This window comes from Odontesthes bonariensis, chromosome 9 (assembly GCF_027942865.1).
Source record: "Odontesthes bonariensis isolate fOdoBon6 chromosome 9, fOdoBon6.hap1, whole genome shotgun sequence".
Lineage (NCBI taxonomy): Eukaryota > Metazoa > Chordata > Actinopteri > Atheriniformes > Atherinopsidae > Odontesthes > Odontesthes bonariensis.
The window spans coordinates 34,309,436-34,330,157 of NC_134514.1; the positions used below are offsets into that span (position 1 = coordinate 34,309,436).

A 20,722-nucleotide genomic window follows, 5' to 3' on the forward strand; every position below is an offset into this window, starting at 1 on the left:
TTTTCTCTCTGTCACACACACACGGGTATAAATCCATGTTCTGTAAGTGCACTGTATTTTTTCACATTGTATCTTCTAACGGGCTCTCATATGTGTGTTCAGCTCGTGCTCTAAGAAAAAGGCTGTGCTGTTGAGATGAAGGGCCCTTTAAGCCGTGGCATTGTACAAACGGCACACACAGAGATATTAGTGATTCGGTTCATCTAACTCCATGGCGTTTACTGAATGTGCAGCCTGCCACATTGTGGTGAATGATGAGCTGTAAAGATGGAGAAACTGTGTGTATTACTCTCCCTCATGCACCTCCCTTTCCTCTGTCTCTCCCTGCCAGACGTCTGCTCTATCCCGCACTGGTCACTTTACTCATTTCAACGCTGACATTTCCTCCTGGCTTTGGACAGTTTATGGCTGGAAAGGTAGGTTCCCCACACCTGTTCGACATGTACTGTTATTTTCCATTCTTTAGCCACACTGCAACCATTACCGAAATGTACGTGTATGCATCATATTGTTCGTCTTTTACTGGAGAGAAAATATCTACAAAAGCATAATCTTCAGATAAAAACAAGCGTTTGTGCTGTAACCTGTCACCGGCTAATCCACAGGCCGTTGCTAAAGAATTCGAACTAATGTACAACTGTTTTACATTTTTAAAAAAACTTACACATCTGAATAGAGATTTAGAGAATTATTTCCCCTCATTTGAAAATCTGACCACGCACACTGTACACTAAAATAGCCCCAATGTGGCATCACTTAAGTGAATAGTTGAAGCAATACGAACCTGAAATATTCAGTGTATTGTGAAAATAAATACCTCTTCATTCCTGTGTTTGTTTGTGGATTGAACAATGCATTTACCGTTAATTCACCCTGAAATTATCATACACGTGTAGGCCTTGTTTTTATAAATACGATGTACAGTAACAAAGAAACATTAAGCAAATGTGCAAATGTATGATTGAAATGAAAAAGTGTGAACTACACGGAAGTAATGCAAGTCATCTTGCCCAGATGTTTGCATTTCCCTCCAAAGAAACCAACAAGCTTCACCAACTTATTTTAATGTCTTGATTGACAATAATGTGATGCTATTGGTTTCTGTCCCCGTGGTGTACATGTTGCACTTTGTCGTTGTGGTTTTCATCCAGCCGAGCGGCTTTGGAGATCATTAAGTTGATGATAAAGTTGATGATGTTGTTAACATAACAGCCTGATCACCATTCATGCCAGTGTTTGATTGTTTCAAAGGCTCAAATGTGCTTCTCTGTGTGTGTGTGTGTGTGTGTGTGTGTGTGTGTGTCTGTGTGTGACCCTCTAATTGTACCCCTGTCATCCATCTAAATATCAGAATTAGAAAAGGAATAGTCTGTCCATCCTTGGGCTTCAGACACACATGCATTGCACAGCCGTGCGCTCTTGTGCACAAGCTCCTGCTCAGTCTTGGCTCCTAATGAGGGGTGATTCAGGCCTCTGAAGCTCTGCCCACGCTGGCCCACTCTTCTTAAAGCTCTTCTCTTTGGAGCACACTCAGAATTCTGTGCCTGTGATCCGTCTCTCCTACCCTTCACGTATTCATCATCATATCTTTGGCAGCAGGCAGCATCCTCACCACCAGTGTCTGCAGAGCAGCTGCAGATGAATTTATCTCCTTATGCTCCCTGCCTGATGTCTCAAATCTTAGATTTCCCATGCTGATGCCTGGGTTGTGAATCAGATTTCAGATCCACACAGGTTTTGATGTGATTTCTCTGAATATTTTACAGTGAGTCGTGTTTTGGGGTTAACACCATCAAAGAAAGGCCCCTCCTGCTGTTGATATGTATTAAACTATGTCATTTTTTGCGCTTTGTAGCTGACTCAGAAGGAGTCTCTGGTGACGTTACTGGACAACCGAACATGGGCTAAACAGGGTATTGCTGAAGAATTTGACTACATTGGACACTCCCAAGCCTGGAAACACCCTCAAGTCAATGTATTCGTCACACTGGTCCTCTTCATCGTCATGAAGGTAAGAGTGAAGAACTAAGAAGTCTGCCTGAGATTTTAAAGAAACTTATAATTCGATTTGTAACACTTAACTTATGCTGGCTACTTCCTGACTTGTTTAATGTGGCATTCCCACTCAGTAATTAATCTGCTCAAAACTCTTAGTTTACGATGAAAAACTCATCCATTGCCTTGAAATTTCTTTGTAAGGACTTTGAATATGTGAGTATGCTAATCTGGCCCCGCCCACATCTCTGGCCACCAGCAGTAACCAGCATCCAGCTGCTTGGCCTGGTTGAGTGGCCGTTAACTTCCTTTAGTCCCCAGCTAACTTCACCTGTCGCTTACGAGCTTCTGGTTTCAGCTCTTTCTTTCGGCACATGGTAAACAGCTGTTCAGCTCAGGATTGGTTCCTCCATTGGAGGATCCATCCTGAGACTGAAGGTGGTGCCCTGCAGCTTCAAAATAGAAATCCTGCTACAGCATTGATGGTTGATTTTGTTCATGATATGTCTTGTAACACATACAAGAAGGTTTTGTTTGCCATTTATCATCCAGCCAATCAGGAGATTGCTGGTGAACTGAGGCAAATTGCTGACTTAGCTCGGATTAATACAGTCAGTGATGACTTCTTATTGTTTTGGGTAGACACTGTGACTGACAGAATGATTATTTTAGCTGCACACACAGACACAGAAGTTGAACCTTTGGTCTTCCAAAATTTAGAAGAAGTGGCTCATCGTTTGAACAGGTCCGCATATCATTGCGAGACAGCCGGTGTTACGGTTTAACTTGCGTCCACGTTAACTGGCGTTGGGTATATTGGGTTCAGGTGATATATCTTTTTTCTGAAACCTTCATCCTGGACTGAGAGAAATCACATGACAAGCATTCCATGATTTCCGTTTGAATGTCTTTACTTCTCTCGTTGCTGTTGTCAGTGAAAGGCAGCAGAGGCTGCTGGCTGTGTGCTCAAGTTTCATCACACTGAGCACGTGCAGCAGTGTTTTTAGAGTCGGGAGTCGTGTTGTTCCTAACATTTTGGAGGTTGTTTTTCCCTGTCTAATGGTGAAAACTGTTGTGTGTGTGTGTGTGTGTGTGTGTGTGTGTGTGGCCATCTGTTTTACACTGCTCATGATTCATTCATTGTCTGTGAGCCTGGTCTGCCAGTCACTGATCATGGCTGGTCAAACTTGGCCAAAATTATTTGGATTCTGGTTCATTAAGCCGAGCGGTCAGGGGGGACAGAAGCTGATTACAGAGCTGAAGTTGTAAGTAACTTGTAAATGTTGTAAACTGAATCCAATATGATTTTGATGTAATTTAATGCTTCCTAATCCAAATCATAGAAGGCATCATAGCCCAGTTACATTCATTTCTGCACGAGAGAAAAAAAAGCTAAAGAAGTTGTTGGAATTCAGCATAAAGCTTCAGAGAGATATTCATGATTAAATAATCTTAAGATTTAATGTAATCGATTTTAAATCTCTTCGGGTTTAGAGTGCACCAAACATGCTCTTTTAAAACTACAGAAGAGTGGGAACAGGTTGTCCGTGTTGGGGCCGTTTGGTTGGAGGTGACTGACTGCTGATTGTACACAGATGGGCAGGAGGATAGCAGCCTCTCTGCTATGGAGGGGGTGTGGTATGATCACTGTCTTCAAGTTAATCAGCAACGACAGGTGTGGAGAGTGAAACTGAAAAGCACGCAGAAGACGGAGCACAGCCAGAGGTTAACGTTAATCGTGGCTGCAGCAGCCACTAACAGCAAATGTTGAGAAAACTCCGTAAGCTCAGGACTGTATGTCTGAGGTACGTTAAACGGCAAAATCCATCCTTGAGTAATATTTGGATCTCAACATTTCTGGGCAGGTGAGAGGCATGTGGAAAACACATGTCATAGAGGTATCAGTACCTGGCTTTGAAACTACTTCTCCTCATTGAGCATGAGGAGGAGTGTTGGAATCAAGCTACTGAATCCTTGACCTTAGTGGGGGAAAAAAGCTGAGCACATAATCGATACTGATTTTTCCCTTTGACCCCCTGTCCTCCCAACAGAAGTTTGGGGTCCCAGATGAGCTCAGTGTCCCCGCTGCCCATCTGTGTATCAGGATTAGATTGTATGATATGCAAATGTACTTACCTAAAATACAAAAAGCTGAGCGTATGTGTACGTGTTAACGTGTAGCTGTAAAGTACACAAAGGTGTGAGTGGGCGCAGAATAGAATAGAATAGAGTGGTTTGGGGTTCTGTGTGATCGCGTGCTCATGGGCAGTAGGCTGTGGGCAGGATTCGAATTCTGGTTTTCTGAACCGCAGCTGCTGCTGTTCGTGAAATTTAAAAATGATTTTCATTGAAGTAACATCCACACAATGCAGGTTGTGTCAGCTACATAGATGGAAAAGACAAGATCATATACACACTTATCAAATGTCCACAATGCTCCATCCCAAAAAATCCGCTCAGAGGAAGATGTTAACGGTAGGATTTCATTTCAAACCTTTTGAATGTTAAATCAGTAAAACACACCGTCACCCTGACAAACAAGCACAAATGATTAGAGATGAATAGACTGATGGAGTGAGACAAAGATATGTTCCCTGCACATAAACCTGCAACATTTTGGTGTGGATCTTTTAAGAAAGAAAAAGTAAAAAAACTAAATTAAATTAAGTTTTTTTTTTTGTTTTGTTTTTTAAGAAAAAAAAAAATCTACATTGAGTATGAGAAGGAAACCGAGCCCTTTACTTTCCTGGAAATTGCCATTATCTGCTCTCTGCTTTGCTGCACCAGGGATTTTACTAGTCTGTCTACGAGTTCACTGGTATTGTCTCCGGTGGCCAGTGGGTTGTCTTTCTTTCTGATAAGGGGGTTAGAACTAAAACTCCACTACATGTAGGTCACTGGATCATAGTGCAGAAGCATATTCACATCTTTTCTCTGTCTGGGAGGGCAAGGCAAGGCATCTTTATTTAAATAGCGCATTTCATACCACAGGCAACTCAATGTGCTTTACATAAAGACAAGGCATTTAAAAGAACAGCATAAAGCAGCATAAAAACAAGCAATTTAAAGAGAATTAAAAAAAATAGAATAAAAATTAAAACACACAGTTAAAAGCAATCAAAGAAGAGGGAAAAAAGAAAAATATAAAACAATTAAGAGGATTTATAGCACTATGCTTTAAAATTATTTAAAGGAAGTCAACCATAAGCACACCGAAAGAGAAATGTTTTTAACCTGGATTTAAAAGTGCTTACAGTTGTGGCTGATTTCAGATCTGCTGGTAGTTTGTTCCAGTTGTGAGCAGCATAACAGCTAAAAGCTGCTTCACCGTGTCTAGTTTGAACTCTGGGCTCCACTATCTGACCTGAGTCAGCAGATCTCAGAGCTCTACTGGGTTTATACTCTACTAGCATGTCATTCATGTGACCTAAACCATTCCGTGATTTGTAGACGAGTAGCAGAACTTTAAAATCTATTCTGTATCTGACCGGGAGCCAATGTAAAGACTTGAGAACTGGGGTGATGTGATGTGATCTCTTTGTTCTGGTTAAAACTCGGGCTGCAGCGTTCTGAATGAGCTGCAGCTGTTTGAGACTCTTTTGGGGGAGTCCAGTCAGAAGACCGTTACAGTAGTCAAGTCTGCTGGAGATGAAAGCATGAATCAGCTTCTCCTGATCTGTTTGGGACATGAAACCCTTAATTCTGGATATGTTCTTAAGTTGATAAAAGGCTGATTTGGTGACTGAACATGAATAAGCTCATTGCTGTTCTCAGTGCGGGAGACATGGGGGAACGCTGGATGAGCAATGGATATACAGTTTTACAAAATGATTACAGTATGTAGAATTTATCGTTGTAGTCACCCTTGATATTTTATTCCCAGTTCAGTCTGTTTTTGAGCTGAACACCAGGTATCTGTACCCCTCCAACAGTCAGTTTTAAGTTTACTCCCCTTGAGAAACCTACATTTAGTAACTTAAGAATTTAAACGAGATGACCCAGGACCAATTTGATAAAGCCAGTAAATGGCACTCTGTGTCTAAGCTTAATATAGCTATAAATAAGATGAGAAAAGCATACCCACACTAAGACATAACTGCTTCTATTGTAATACCACGGAATATGTGGGTAAAGAACAGAGAAGAGGAACAGAGACTGAGGGCGTGATGGTGCAGTGTTGCAGTCTTACAGCATCTGATTCACTCCGTAACGAGGACAATCAAGGAATGTCTCATCCATCCTTTTGTCTGTTACCATTGTCTGGGTAAACCTTTTTTGAGAAAAGCAGCCATCTGTCCTCTCAGTTCCGTCCTCCTTTTCCCTCAGAGAAATATTCTTGCAGCGCTCAGGATAAGTCCTCTCATTGTGATATTTGTCCGGCGTGTTTGTGATTACTAAAGTTACTAAAAACAGATGCGGCATTTCTTGTATGTGACCTATAGATAAGGTACAACACGCTTGTCTAACCTGAAGTGGACAATTCCAATAACCTCGTTGAGCACCTGTCAACATCGGTCTGTGGGCACACGCAAACTCACGCGGTCTCTCCTGCTGTCACTCACACCCACACACACAGAAACTTGCATGACACACACTGAGCATTCAAAGTAAAGCTGTAATGGCTCTGTCTAATTACAGCCTTTGGTTTTCTTGCATTCTGCCTGGTGATTTTCAAAGGCGAGATTGCTCTCACTTCTCCGCCTTCTTGGTAATGAATGGTTCTTTTATTCTGCTTGGCAGCCATCTTGTCTTGTTGCTGTTTTTTTCATGCTGAAACTTCAGGAAGACCATCATTCCATCTGCTGAAGTTTTGAGAGGAAAGTTGCACGTGCAGTGCCTAGAATCGACTTGTTCGTGTCGGCTGTCGGCTTCACCAAGTGAAGCTGTGATATAAGTCAAGACTGTCCATAATGAAGACACTGACATGTTGTATGAAAGTTTATTGCACCTGGTGTGAGGAAGATGTGGTGGAGAGAAAGTTTGTGTTTGGATTGTTTGTGCTTTTCAATCCACCTGAAATCTCAAAGACACGATCACACATGCACACACCTACCAACTAATTTGCTGTGTTTAGTTGTTGAATGCTATTTTTAGTGGTGTGAGATTATTCACACATCAACAGCTCTCAGAGAAAAATACATTTATTAGTACAGGTGTGGGTGTGTGTGTGTGTGTCTGTGTGCGTGCGCACGCCTCTCTTTGAGTGATGGCGAACGGTGGGGCAGTAATTGGAGTGGGATTATAAGAAGGGCCCCTGAGGCCCGCAGGCGATACACTGTCCTCTGAAAACGACACACACATATAAGCACTCTGGGCTCCCAGCTGAATGACAAATCACAGTATAAATGTATGCGGTAGCGTGTCAGAAGTGATACCCTTGACATCAGTATCCTTCACTTCTCCCTGCCTGCCTTCTGTTCTGCTGGGCTTCTGTCTGTCATACAGAATTCAGTCAAAATCCACATCCAGAACAGATGAATGGTGATGGATAAATTACTATATCTATATAGACTGATAGATTACTAGTGTGTGTGTGTGTGTGTGTGAGAAATGATCATTCACTTAAACTCATGAGGCAGAGTGTTGTTTAAAAAACATTATTCAGCAGGAAAGATGGATTAAGAAAAAGTGTGAATTTGTTGCAATGTCAACTGCAAATGTTGCCATGTCTGAGACTGAACTACAGTAACCCCTATTTAATATTATTACCATTCATACTGTGACCGAAGCTCAGTCTTTGAAAGCACAACCACACGTAGCCTTTTTTTCCCTGCATGGAGAACAGCCTATTTGTTTTAGTGACGGACGGCCAAACCCCATCCAGACTCATCATCTTTGCGTTGTGTTTTGGTGACCTCTGCATGGGAGTTGTGACTCTCAGCTTTGGTCCTCATGTTTTTCAATGACATTGTATACTGTATGTAGCCGTCAAGGTTTTTTTTTTGGTTTGTGTGTATGAAATAAATCAGGTCTTCACTTATTAAATGGAAGTCAGTTCTGAGCTGTTATGAATAGCTTCTACAAGTATTTCCACAAAGTAAAATAAGTTCATATGACCCTTAACAGCTGGTCCACAAACATTTGTTTTATGCATTTTTTGCAGGTGTAGCGTTCTTGGGCAATTATATATGCATCAAATATAAGGATTTATCTTAAACCTCGAATTTAGGGCACCACCTACCGTTATTTTCACTTTAAGTTACAGTCAGGGAGGAAAACTGTTAGAATCTTACGATCCTGGTATGTTAAATTAATAATCAATTAATAATCAATTAATGATCAGTCTCATATCTCGCTACTTTCGTGAAAGTTCTCGTTTGGTTGGACAGACATTACGTAAAGAAAGCATACGATGCAATCTGTGATTATAACATATATATAGATATATGAACTATTTATTAAAATGATATGACCAAAACATGAACCTTTAAAACAAACAGGAGATGCATTGAATATGGGTGATTATATAAAACACTTAGTGAATGGAAAATAAAATATGGGGAATGGGGAGATACTGGATGTATTCAAATAGTTCAGGTTGGCTGACTATTTGACGCTAAATACTGACATTTCGGATTAACACTAGAACTACCAGGATTTTTCTGCCTACCTAGAAGTACCAGAGAGGGGTCATTTGACCCGGCGGCTTTTACCGAATACACTAATCACTCATTTTGTTATGGTAATGAGGCTGTTAGGGGCGGTGTGTGGGGTGAGGGGTGAGGGGGTCACACCTTACAGTGGTAACAGCCAAGACAAACAGGGACAGACAGCTTCTTCCCAAGGGCTGTCAGCCTCCAAAATCACCACAGGTAAATAGCAACTTGCATGAAGATATCAGCAGCAAAGACAGATAGCACAGTTTGGCGGACAGTGTGTTACAGTTTTTCTCCATTGGTTTGGCTCATTTCTTGAAACTGAGATGTCATTCTCAAAACATGGACAAATCCCAAAACTAATTTGCAGTTCCTCACAACAGAATGGCATTTATCATTGCTTTCATCAAATTTCAAATGCTTTTGTATATGTCTCAATCATTTAGTACATCCTTGCAAATGGCTATGTACAAGTATCCTACAGTTAACACAATCAGCTTACATTTAGTACAATTTTCAAATGAATGTACCTTGCTGATCTATCCCAATTGGTTATCTATCGCAATTGTTAGATGGATAAATACCAGTGCATGTGGACTACTGCTTCATTTCCCTCAAGAATTTTGTGGTGAAAGAAGCTCCTCTCCAAGGAACGAAGATGCAGAGATACAGCACTCAACCCACATTTCCACAACAAAAGGAGTGTCCGCAGGGGGTCCAAAGGGTCAAATGACCCTCTTGTGGTAGTTCTAGTGTTAATGTATCATTCTGTGAAAGCCTCGAGACATCCATCAAACCCACTTTAAGGTGAAAACGGGTCGGTCTTACTGTGCTGAAGTAATGCTTTGTCAGCTCGGAACACGGCAGCGGCCACGCGGGGTCCGAGGGGATTTCTCTTCCGCTCTCTGGGCCTTCCTGGTTGTGGTTGCTGACTTTAGCGGACTTCTCAAGTTGCTTCTTTCACCGGGAAACGGGAACGATGGTGCCGAGGGCTGTGGTTAGATGATCGAATCTTCCGAGTGTCAGTGGGTCCGTTGCTTCTCTGATGAAGTGAACTTAAGTTCACAGAAGATTAATAAAAGGTTGCTTGGAGTTGGCTTTCTGGGTAGGAAAACTTCATTCTGTTCTTATCTTTGTTAGGGTCTTTCTTTCTCGTCTCCGGGGTCTCACTGGGTTCTGGAGGGCTTCCTTCCGGTCGTCCTCTGCATCGCTCATCCTCACGTCCTTCCGCTCTCTCCTGAGATTATGGGAAAACTCCCAAACTCTGGTGAGCTCTTCTCTCCTTCTCAAACCATCTCCAACTCTCTCTGAGCAACTGCTCTCTGCTCAAATCTCCTTCTGAAACTCTGGGTTGAAACTCTTCTGGAACAAGAGGCAAGAAGCAAGAAAAACAAGAAGCCTGTGTTTTTCGCGGGCTCCGGGTTTTGACTCTCGGAGGCGGGGCGTGACGTAAGCTTACACTACTCTTTCAGCCAATGATATGCCTGAACTGTGGTGAATGTCTGCCTGGGTGTCTGTGTAAGATGATCTGTTTTATATGGGGATTTCTGGATGAGACAAAGAAACTCTTATTTCTCCATTACTCTGTCTCATAGAACATTTGTCTCTGTGATTCTGAAAACACCACATCTTGTTAAGATATGCAGATTAAAGATATAACATAGACTTGCAATATAAAGACATCAAAATAACACACAACGTAATTGATGATTATGACTTTCAAAATTCAGATGAATATCTATGAAATCGTGACATATGAATAGTGAACCACACAATGTTAATTTTCTGTGTTAACAATGGGGATACCAAACAAATACCAAATAGATACCAAAGGGACATCGTTAGAAGTTAATAGTTGCATATATCTTGTCCATTTTACTGAGTCTGGGATTTAAATGTTCAACTAATCAACACTGCAGACCACTAGGGGGCAATGTGGTTCCATCAGGCAGGTTGGGCATTTTCCACCAAAATCAGTTCTTTGTCAATATTTAAGCCAGAATCGTACAAATTGTCTCTATATGCGTCTTGTGATCAAGCTGGAAACCTGAAAGAAATTGTATACGGTTATCAAACACATTTAATATAGTTTTAAGGTTCGACTAAGTGAGTCTTAGTGAAGTCTTCTCAGTTCGTGTGTAGCCATCTGGTCGGTTCTCTGGTGGGAAAGGGTGTTAAAGTGTCAATTTCGATTTATGGTGAAGATAAGATAGTAAGTCTCCAACATCTCCAACAGAAAGGTTCTTTGTTCATTCGAGTTTATCCCAATTTATGGAGAGCGTCTGTTGCGAGTTCGACTCCCCAAAAACTCTCAAAAGGGTAGAAGGTTAACGTAAATTAGGCAGTTTCTGTCTCTTTTTCCTTTGTGGAAAGAAAATGGAGATCTGTTTTTTATCCACATACGTAAACATCCCCCACAGGAATGTTGGTATCGTCAGAGACTGAAGGCCTCTTAATCCACACGGCACTGTGACTGCTACACAGGTCATGATACATTTAGGTTATATTAGCCCCCTTATTGGCTTTAATATAGATTATCGTTTCAGTCACCCTCACTGTTACAAGAAAACCAACTCTGACAGAGAAGATTACAGTAAGTGATTATATGACCTGTAAAATCACATGTTTAGAAATCATGAAAAAGGTCATTTCCAGCATTTAAGTGAGCGTTAAGTCGAAAGACTTCTCCTACCACAGGCTTGAGATTGAATGGACTGGCTGATTTTGATACATAATGAGAGTAATGAAAGGGGTCATGTTCTGTCTGGTTTCTGTCCCAGAGTTTCTTAGAAAATGAGCAGCAAATGTAAAGGCATTTCACTCATCATATTATTTGATCTAACTCATGTCTCTACAGTTTATTGAACACTTTTTGTATCAGTGTTGCTCAGCAGCTGCAGAAGAAAAGTCTGAATTTTTGTACAGATTTAACTCACGATACCCACTAGTTTTTAGTTAGAAATGACCAACTTTAAATTGAACGAATTGTTAGTCTGTCTTTAGGTGGATAACTCTGAAACCACCTTAATCCTTAATAATGCTCAATATATTACCTATAGCCTTAGTAAATATGTGGAAAAAATGTCCTTTTGCAAACCATCAAATTTTATCTGCTGCAATTCGGGTCTGTTATTAAGTCCTTAACAGTTGATCTACTAACACTGAGCATTTTCCTGACTAATTCTTTTTGTGAGGTTAAATATGTTGGCAGCACCACCTAAAATGAAATGGATGCCTGAAGGCTTTTCATGCTCAGGAGTTTTAATTGGGCTCTCTGTTTCAACACTGACTTTATTTGTCTTCAATCTTTCTTTGGTAGAACGACTTCAGGTTGATATCTTGCTGCTTCACCTTTTAGTTGCTCAGAGGTCTTTCATGACATTTTGGTGTCGACGCATCTTGAAGTGGTTGATGGCTTCACGGGGAGATTTTCACTGCTCTTGAATTCCTTCCGTTTAAACACCTTCAGACGGTGGATCTGTGGAGTCCAAACTGTTTTGATATTTCTTTTTTTTGCAACTAGTTGCATCCAAAAACATATACAGATTGTTGTTGATCAAACTCTTTACTAAATAATATCCACTAAAATTGGAGTTTATTAGTTTTTCTTTTCTAAAATAGTATAGGCCTGAAGCAGCTTCGTGAATGATCTATTCTCATTAAAACCATCTGTAAAATTCATGTGGTCCATTAAGAATATTTAATAAGATGTTGATGTAGGATCTCTGTAAGACTTTTTGCCTTCTCTCACTTGTTTTTGAGAGCTCTAGGAATTAAACGAGCAACCCAATCAAGTCTTGGCTATTTTCCTGCTTTTTGGGGCTTCAGCTTCCCCCGAGGGGTTTATCAAAGTCTCTGCAATTTAAGGCCAGAGATCCTCGTACATTTTGATCGCCATGCACTATCTCTGTGAGATGTACAGTCAGTGGATTTTATTAGATTAAATGAAAAATTAATGATTCCTCCCAGGGGAAGTGAAGTCATTTCTGGTGCAGAGAATCTATTACAACAGTAGTTGGGGCATAAAAACTGAGGATCGTGTTAGTTCAGGCAGGCCGACCCGGATCAGCTGATTGATCTGTTCTTTCAGATTAAGCAGTTAACCGTTACAACTCATATAGATGGCTTCATTCAAACTGCCACAGAGTGCCTTTGTGGCCACCTCGCACAGAGTATTTTGCAAGCAGCCGCCATTATTCCTGATTCCCGTTTTCACCCATCGACCGATCATGTCACGCCGAGAGACCACCTGCAAGATAAAATTCTTTCTTTTGGTTATCCTCTTCCTGCACAGAGGAGAAACTTGCGTTTCTCTTAGCAAAGTCAATTTGTGCGTTTTGTTGCCTTCTATCATAGTTCATGCATCAAAAGCTAGTTTCAAGTTGTGGTTGATGACAAATGAGCTTTGGTATAAAAAGCATTTAAAATCCAAGAATGACTTCAAACAAAGTAGAAACATAGTTTTAGCATCTAGCATTTTTTGTCTGAGGAACTGTATGCATGTTTTGAAATAATGATTGTTATGATATTATGACACACATTGTCAGATATGAATGCGAGGACAACTGTATGCATGTTATGTCAGTATGGTCATTCGATGCTCCTCACAGTTTTTCACCTTGTGTTAAAGCTACAGTATCTTACATTTCAGTGAACAGCTTCACTGTTCTAAATCATAATTATTGTTCACTGTGTTGTAATTGGGTGAATGACATCTCATTTATTCCCACTTCCCTCTTCTACCTGCTCTAGTGGGTTTGTCCTCTGAGTTAGAATGTACAGTTGGATCTCTAAATGAAATGCGCTGCCGATAACTGAAGCTCCACAGATTATGACTACAAAGAACACAGCAAGGCATTGAGGGACTAAAAGAACAAGTCCAAGCCCCATTGAGTGAGAAGGAAGTGCTGTGCCAAAAGTGGACCCATCTGCTAACTAAAATAAAAGCCGTTCCGACAAAGTTGGATTCACCTTTGTTTTTCTGACTAACTAATTCTCTGGCTAAGATGGAGCATAAATGTTGGGAATTCTTTTGACAAAAAAAAAAAACATTCTACTCTTACTCGTCAGCTAGATTCCTCCATGATGGCCTGACACTCAGTCCAGCAGAGGCAGAGACCCCTTCGCGTTCAGAGTGTTGCGCATCACAGTCAAATGCCAGCCTCTAAGGCTATGTACACACGTAGCCGGGTATTTTTAAAACCGAATGTTTCCCCCCCTCCGTTTATAAAATAATTTGTATCCACATTACCTCGTTTTCGAAAAAAACTCCTTCCACACATAACCGAACATCTGCGTTTTCACCTGTCTTGACAACCCAAATGGATTTGCTGTTTTGCGCAATCTGCCCTCGTCAGCTAGATAATAAAGTGTGCACGCAACTTTTTTGAGCACACTGACAGGTGATCGCATGACAGTGGACTGCCCCTCGATATGAGGACGTAATAATTCCGACAGCGAGAGGAGTGAGGACCGGAACATGCGAAATTGTCACGCCATTCCTCTGGGAGTACGACTTGGGCGTGTAAAATCAAGGCAGTAAACAGCGCCTGCACAATAATAACCACCACAGTTCTCAAGGCATCCATGCTTATTCAGTAAACAAAGGTCGCACTTTAGACTTTAAAGCAGATTTGTTGTTGTTTTGGCGCATATTGTGACGTTCGAAAACGCAAAACTCCGGTTATCTCTGTCTACACGCAGCTGCATAAACGGAGTTTTCAAAAATCTTCACTTTGCCCAGAGTTTTTAAAAACATTCGTTTACGATGCGTTTTTATGCGTTTTCATGTGGATGACAGGTCCAAACGTAGAAAAATATATTCGTTTTAGCAGATACCCGGCTACGTGTGGATGGGGCCTAAGTTATTGTGGTCGCTGTTTTGCTTGTTGCCACACATAGTTTCAGACCTCACATTATATATTTCCTTTTGAATAAAGTTACAAATTTGTGACTTGCCATATGCTTCAGATGATTGGCTTTCATAATGCTTGTTGATGTCACCATCTTTAGCAAGGGTGGTCATGTTAGTATTTGTGTATTCCAAGGTAATGATTTTCACCACAAATAGCTGTTCCAGTCCTCATTCAGACCCTTTTTAATGGATGACTCGGCTATTTTAATCCTTTTGAAACGCATGTTTCGAGAATGTAGTTGCAGCAATATGAGTGCTTGAAAGGAAAGTGAGTTGTGCTCGGAAGGATCTTTCTAAAGGATCTTCTTCCTGCTCAAATGTTGAGTGCTCCACACTCACCTGTATTAAAAGGCAGGGAGGATTGGATCAAACGTTATGGAATTCAGGGGCATTGCAGTTAACAGGAGGTTTAAAAAACAAACAAACAAAAAAAAGAATTTACAGCTTTATTTATTTAGAGGCATGTGACACTTAATGTCAATATGGTGACATAGTCTTATGTGTACAAGCAGACCGTTACCACATTTTGTCCATATGAAATAGATAATTCTTTTGATATGTTAATTTAATAGGTTTGTGCATAATATTATGTAATATGACAGAAAGAATGGACATTCAATCGATGTCCAGTTAGTTTGGACTCGTCAAAATAAAAGAACCAGTTTGGTTTTCTGGTTATCTTTACTGTTGACATTTCTTTTGAATTTTTTTGCGTTCTTCTTTTGTCACACGATACACAGTTCCAGCTTCTGTTAAGTATGAATGAAAACTAAAGGTCTCCATAGAAACTGTAGAATTTTATTACCATTTAAAAACCCCTTAAAAGCAGTAAATGCCTTAACAATTTCCCTCAACTAAAGATGCATTTCAAGAGACCCTTAAGTGAGACCCTCATTTGAGGAGAGATTAATACACTGAAGGGAAAAAAGTATTATTTCTATAATGTGACGGTACAACGCGGTGTTTGCTTGTTGTTCGTACACTCCGCACGCGATTCTTCAACTAGCAAAAATGGACACGGGCCCACATTTACAGTCAAAACAAGATAATTTCGTTATTCCAGCTCTGTGGTAACCCCGATCCAGCTGAGGGCTACTCGTGTGTAACTGTAAACGTCAGTGCTGTTGCCATGGTTCAGGCTGCTGTCCTGTGAGGACAGAGAAGAGACTGCAGGCAGCCCCCTGTCACACTCACCTGCTTTCAAGGGTTTGTGAGTGTGTTGTCGTGAATAAACATGTGGGTGGTTCAGATGACACCACCGTCTGCATACAGTAAATAAAGTGCTCTCTGCTCTTTTCAGCTGTGTGCTGCATAACAGCTGTAGGCACCTGCTTATTCACATGCACGGCAAAGTGTTATTTCCAGAAAAAGTTCCTGAGAACCAAAATGGTCGAATCTGAGGGTCATAGGCATATTTCAGTCTCTGTTGTCTGCCTGTTTCTCTGTGGTTTTTTTGGTGTAGTTGTTCCTGACGTCCACATGGTTATTATTGTAGCCATTATAACAAAGCTGCCCTTATTGACAGAGTAGCTCGATTCTTCTTTTTTTTGTCTTACTAAGATGTAGCAGTTAACCATAACTTAACCATTGTGTCAAAACAGAAAAAAAGTCTGATTTGTGGAGTTATCCATGCTCAAGATTGTTTTTAAAAGTTCAGCTTTTGTCAGGAATCATTGTCGGTATGTCACTCAGGCTCTGCCTTTGTCACAAGCATTGATTAAAAATCTGCTAATTTTCTTATGTTCAAGTGACAACATGATTATTTTCTGATATTATTGTTTATTCTTGTAGCTCATGTCTAGCTAGAAGTCTTGGCGTCAGAGTGATTCTAGGCAGACCTCAGAGCAACTATGAGGAAGACATCAAAATCAGACTTTGATTTTAAAAACCAACGGTGTAAAAAAAAATCTATTTCTAAAAAAATATATAACTTCAAAAAATTCAGTGTATTCAGTTGCCATTTGTGTTAGTAAAATTTAGTTGCTTTTTCAATTAAAAGTCTGATTTTGATGCTGTAAAAATTCAATATTAGAAATTCATATTCAAACTCTGATGGCACAGAAAAACTTCCATACAAAAACTCTAATCTTAGTGCAGAGGCAGGGCTAACCCTGGTATGCCACAACACTTTGAAGACTTTGAGTGGCTGACCAAGGGCAAAAAACACAGACCCACACATATAAAAGCATTCTGGCATTGGCGTGCAGCGTTCTCGACTTGCGTTAGCATTATTAGATAAGTGTGAAAAGGAAACATCCAAAGTTCACACTCATGCAACGAAGAAAGGGGCAGAACGTGTAAATCTAAAATTGGCCATCTCAGATCACAGCAAAACAGAAAATCATGAGACAGAAAAAAAAACCAAAATCCTACGCTGGATCAGGGAAGCCAAAGAAATTAAGAAACATGCCCAAGGCACAGTAAACCAAGGATGAGGGAGCATACATGCTGTCACACACCTGGGATTCTGTCCTAAACAGAGGGTCAGATGGGCAGAGAGATGGTCATCCTGTCAATCAAGGTAGGTCGACCAAACCTGCTCACATCAGCTGAAATACATTACAAACATCACATCAACATAAAGTGACACTTCTGAGGAAGACTGCAGGTATGCAGTCAAAATATTTCAATGTAAAAACACAAAAACTATCAGCCTATAGATAAGAAACTACTAGAAAAATAATCTTTAAGGATTAGGCAAATTAATTTGTTCAGATCTTTACCAAGGAGCTTTCTGTAAACACTTCAGGTGTCACCTGGTTTCACTTACTGTGTTACATTCAATTCAGTTCAGTTTTATTCATATTGTACCTAACAGCAATAACAACAGATACAGTCCAATTCAAACCATTGACAATCCAAGTCAGTTGTAAATATTCAATAAAATCGAATTCCCATAGAATCCAAATTAGTTGCCAAATTTTAAAAAAGTTGCTTTGTTAAGAAAACCAACAGATTTTTGATTCAGTCCCACATCCTGAAGGTGCATAAGGCGACAGTTGAGAGGAAAACTCCCTTTTAACAAGAAGAAACCTCCAGCAGAACCAGGAAGAGCAGTTTTCATCCTGAGACCATACATGACCGACTCTAATTTTACTATTGGATTAGATTGCACTGTTCTCCATTTAGTTTGCCTTTGACAATTTTTAAGTAATGTCCAAACACGTACACTGTCATGGACTAACACACTTTTGCAGTCGTTACTTCAGACTTTACAGCTTTTGTATTGAATTCAGGCTTTTGCTAGTCCACAGATCCATTCAACCTTTATAGCTCTTATGACCGTCTTACTGGCTGGTTGGAAAAGAGGGAAAGAAAAACACAAGGCGAGACGATGGACTGCTCCCCCCCCCCCGTCAACGCTGTGTTGTGTATTTAAATATTTTTTTTGCGTTTGATTCTTGTCTCGGAGTCTGTGGTATGGTGTGTGCGTGGGGCTGAGTGAACACCTACACACATATGTGTGTTTGCTCAGGGTGTGAAAACGGCAGCATTGTGGGGTTGCAGGAGGAAATTCATTACGTCACCATGGCAGCCAGCCTTAATTACAGCTAACTATAGATGGAGCAGAGGGAAGAGGGAGATGAAGCAGTGAGAGTAATTAAAAAGTCTATTTGAAACCATGAGATTATTACAGCAATGAGGGTTGTGTAATGGCTTGTACAATGCTCTAATTCACGCGTCTTACTTTATGCATGCGAAAAGTTGAATATGATAGTCTCAGCTGTGTTTGCCTGAATAGATGAATGGCCTGCTCCATATTATCGGAAAAAAAAAAAAGATTTTTGTTTGTGCGCATGATGTTCTTTTCACATTTGTTCATTTAAATCCAAACAATAAGTTTGACTTCTGGATGTGTTTTTATGCGGTTTGGATTTATTTGCTGGTTCATTAACCTTACAGGTGTGCAGCAGTACTGCCAATACTGTGGCGGCAAGTAATTCAATTTTCATTCAGTATACAAACACCTTATTGAATTTTATGTAACAATTTTTAAGTCACAGAGACGGCTGCAATATATATATAATATATATAATATATATAATAAATGTTCATGGTACATTTAAAAAAAAAAGATAAAAATAAATAAAAAGAACAAAATCATGAACTGCTGAGAAAGGGACATGTAGATACATATTTGATAAGTTAGTACAGTGTATACAACATAAACTCAAAACTGTCGGCTGTATAATGTCTTGAGTCATGCTCCTGGTTTATTTTGTACAAAGGTAACAATCCATGTTCTGAACCACAGTTGCAACATCAGCCTTAAAACTGGTTTGTTCAAATCTTCTCAGTTGTAGTGTTGCACCCACACAGTCGAAGGTTTGAAAACTAACCCTATATGTAAACGGATCATGACGGCACTCACTGGATAAGGCAAGTGGAATTTTGAGACGTCTAATCTGAGACCAAAGAAGCAAGCTTGGATGTTTTTGAACGGTTTCAGTGCAGCCTTTTCTTTTCAAACACTATTACAGACGCATTTCTTCCTAAAGATAGGTGCATCCACACATTCGCGCTCCTTGCTGACGGTAATGCTCACACATTGTCAGCGCTGACATTTCCCTTTTTTGTTTGTCAGGCCTAATTAGCAGTCTCTTGCCCTCTCCTGACGTGGTTGGCCAATCGGCAGAGCCTGCTCATTACCCAGGGTTTATTTCAGGGTCTTTATCAAATGAAAAGTGAATGTGACAGTTCAATCTAACCCCAGCAGTAAGCTGCACATGGCCGCCCCCTCGCTGCTGCTTCAACTCGGTTTTCATCAGGGGGCACACCGGATGGTGCTCTGAAGCTAACTGAAATGCCATCCTGTTCTTTCATTTTGCTCTTTCTCTTTCTGCTTCTGTTTTTTTTCTCTCATAGTTCTGGATGTCTGCCCTTGCCACCACCATCCCAGTGCCCTGCGGAGCCTTCATGCCTGTGTTTGTCATTGGTAATAAGCTATATTTGTTTGTATTAGAAAAGCGAGAGCAGTTGTCTGCTTGAAAGAGGTTAGGTTGAAATGTTTGTTTGTTGTTTTTTTGGAAACAATACACCCACTCAATGTCTGCAAGAGTGGAAAGGAAAAAGAAAAATGACTATTCTCTATCTTGGAAATAAGCTATAAGAATCATGTTTTGTCATAGTTCATATGAAAAAAAAAAAAAAAGAAGCAAAACAGGAGAAGTGGTCATCTAACCCATCAGCCGAAGCATCAGGGGCCATTGGGCTGCCTTATAGTGTCCTACGAATAAACCTTTTACTGACTGTTGTTTTTTCTGTGTCTTTGTTTGTAAATTTCAGGGGCTGCATTTGGTCGTCTGGTTGGAGAAAGCATGGCAGCGTGGTTCCCAGATGGCATTAACACAGATGGTACCATCTACCCCATAGTACCAGGAGGCTACGCTGTTGTGGGTATGTTAGAGTCCTGTCATGTCTGTTGTATATGCAGTAATGTCATCTTTTTCGGGACCAACAGGAAAGTCAACTTTGTGGTCATTTGGTCATCTGTCATTTTGTTCTGCCTGTAGATCCAGATGCACAAACAAATAAATAAGTGGTAGAAATAATTGTTGCTTTTTGTGCAAAATTTTAAATCTATCAAACAACGATCAGACGTAGAAAATACTCACATTCTTTCTGAGATTCCACTGAGATGCAGTGTGTCCCCTGAGATACCGTGTGTCCCCTGAGATGCAGTGTTTCCACTGAGATGCAGTGTTTCCATTGAGATGCAGTGTTTCCACTGAGATGCAGAGTTTCCACTGAGATGCAGAGTTTCCACTGAGATGCAGAGTTTCCCCTGAGATGCAGAGTTTCCCCTGAGATGCAGAGTTTCCCCTGAGATGCAGAGTTTCCCCTGAGATGCAGAGTTTCCCCTGAGATGCAGAGTTTCCACTGAGATGCAGAGTTTCCCCTGAGATGCAGAGTTTCCACTGAGATGCAGAGTTTCCACTGAGATGCAGAGTTTCCACTGAGATGCAGAGTTTCCACTGAGATGCAGTGTTTCCACTGAGATGCAGTGTTTCCACTGAGATGCAGTGTTTCCACTGCGATGCAGTGTTTCCACTGCGATGCAGAGTTTCCCCTGAGATACCGTGTGTCCCCTGAGATGCAGTGTTTCCACTGAGATGCAGAGTTTCCACTGAGATGCAGAGTTTCCACTGAGATGCAGAGTTTCCACTGAGATGCAGAGTTTCCACTGAGATGCCGTGTGTCCCCTGAGATGCAGAGT

At 40.7% G+C, this 20,722-nt stretch overlaps 1 protein-coding gene across 8 annotated transcripts in view; it reads left to right on the forward strand.

Moving 5' to 3' along the window:
- LOC142388626 (chloride channel protein 2-like) overlaps positions 1-20,722 on the forward strand; it is a 203,466-nt gene that overhangs the window by 137,930 nt on the left and 44,814 nt on the right. For all 8 annotated transcript variants that reach the window (XM_075474102.1, XM_075474099.1, XM_075474101.1 and 5 more), the window contains 4 exons: positions 332-416; positions 1,856-2,011; positions 19,372-19,441; positions 19,792-19,902. In XM_075474102.1, coding sequence (XP_075330217.1) covers positions 332-416; positions 1,856-2,011; positions 19,372-19,441; positions 19,792-19,902 — 422 coding nt within the window. The remainder of the gene's footprint in view (positions 1-331; positions 417-1,855; positions 2,012-19,371; positions 19,442-19,791; positions 19,903-20,722) is intronic.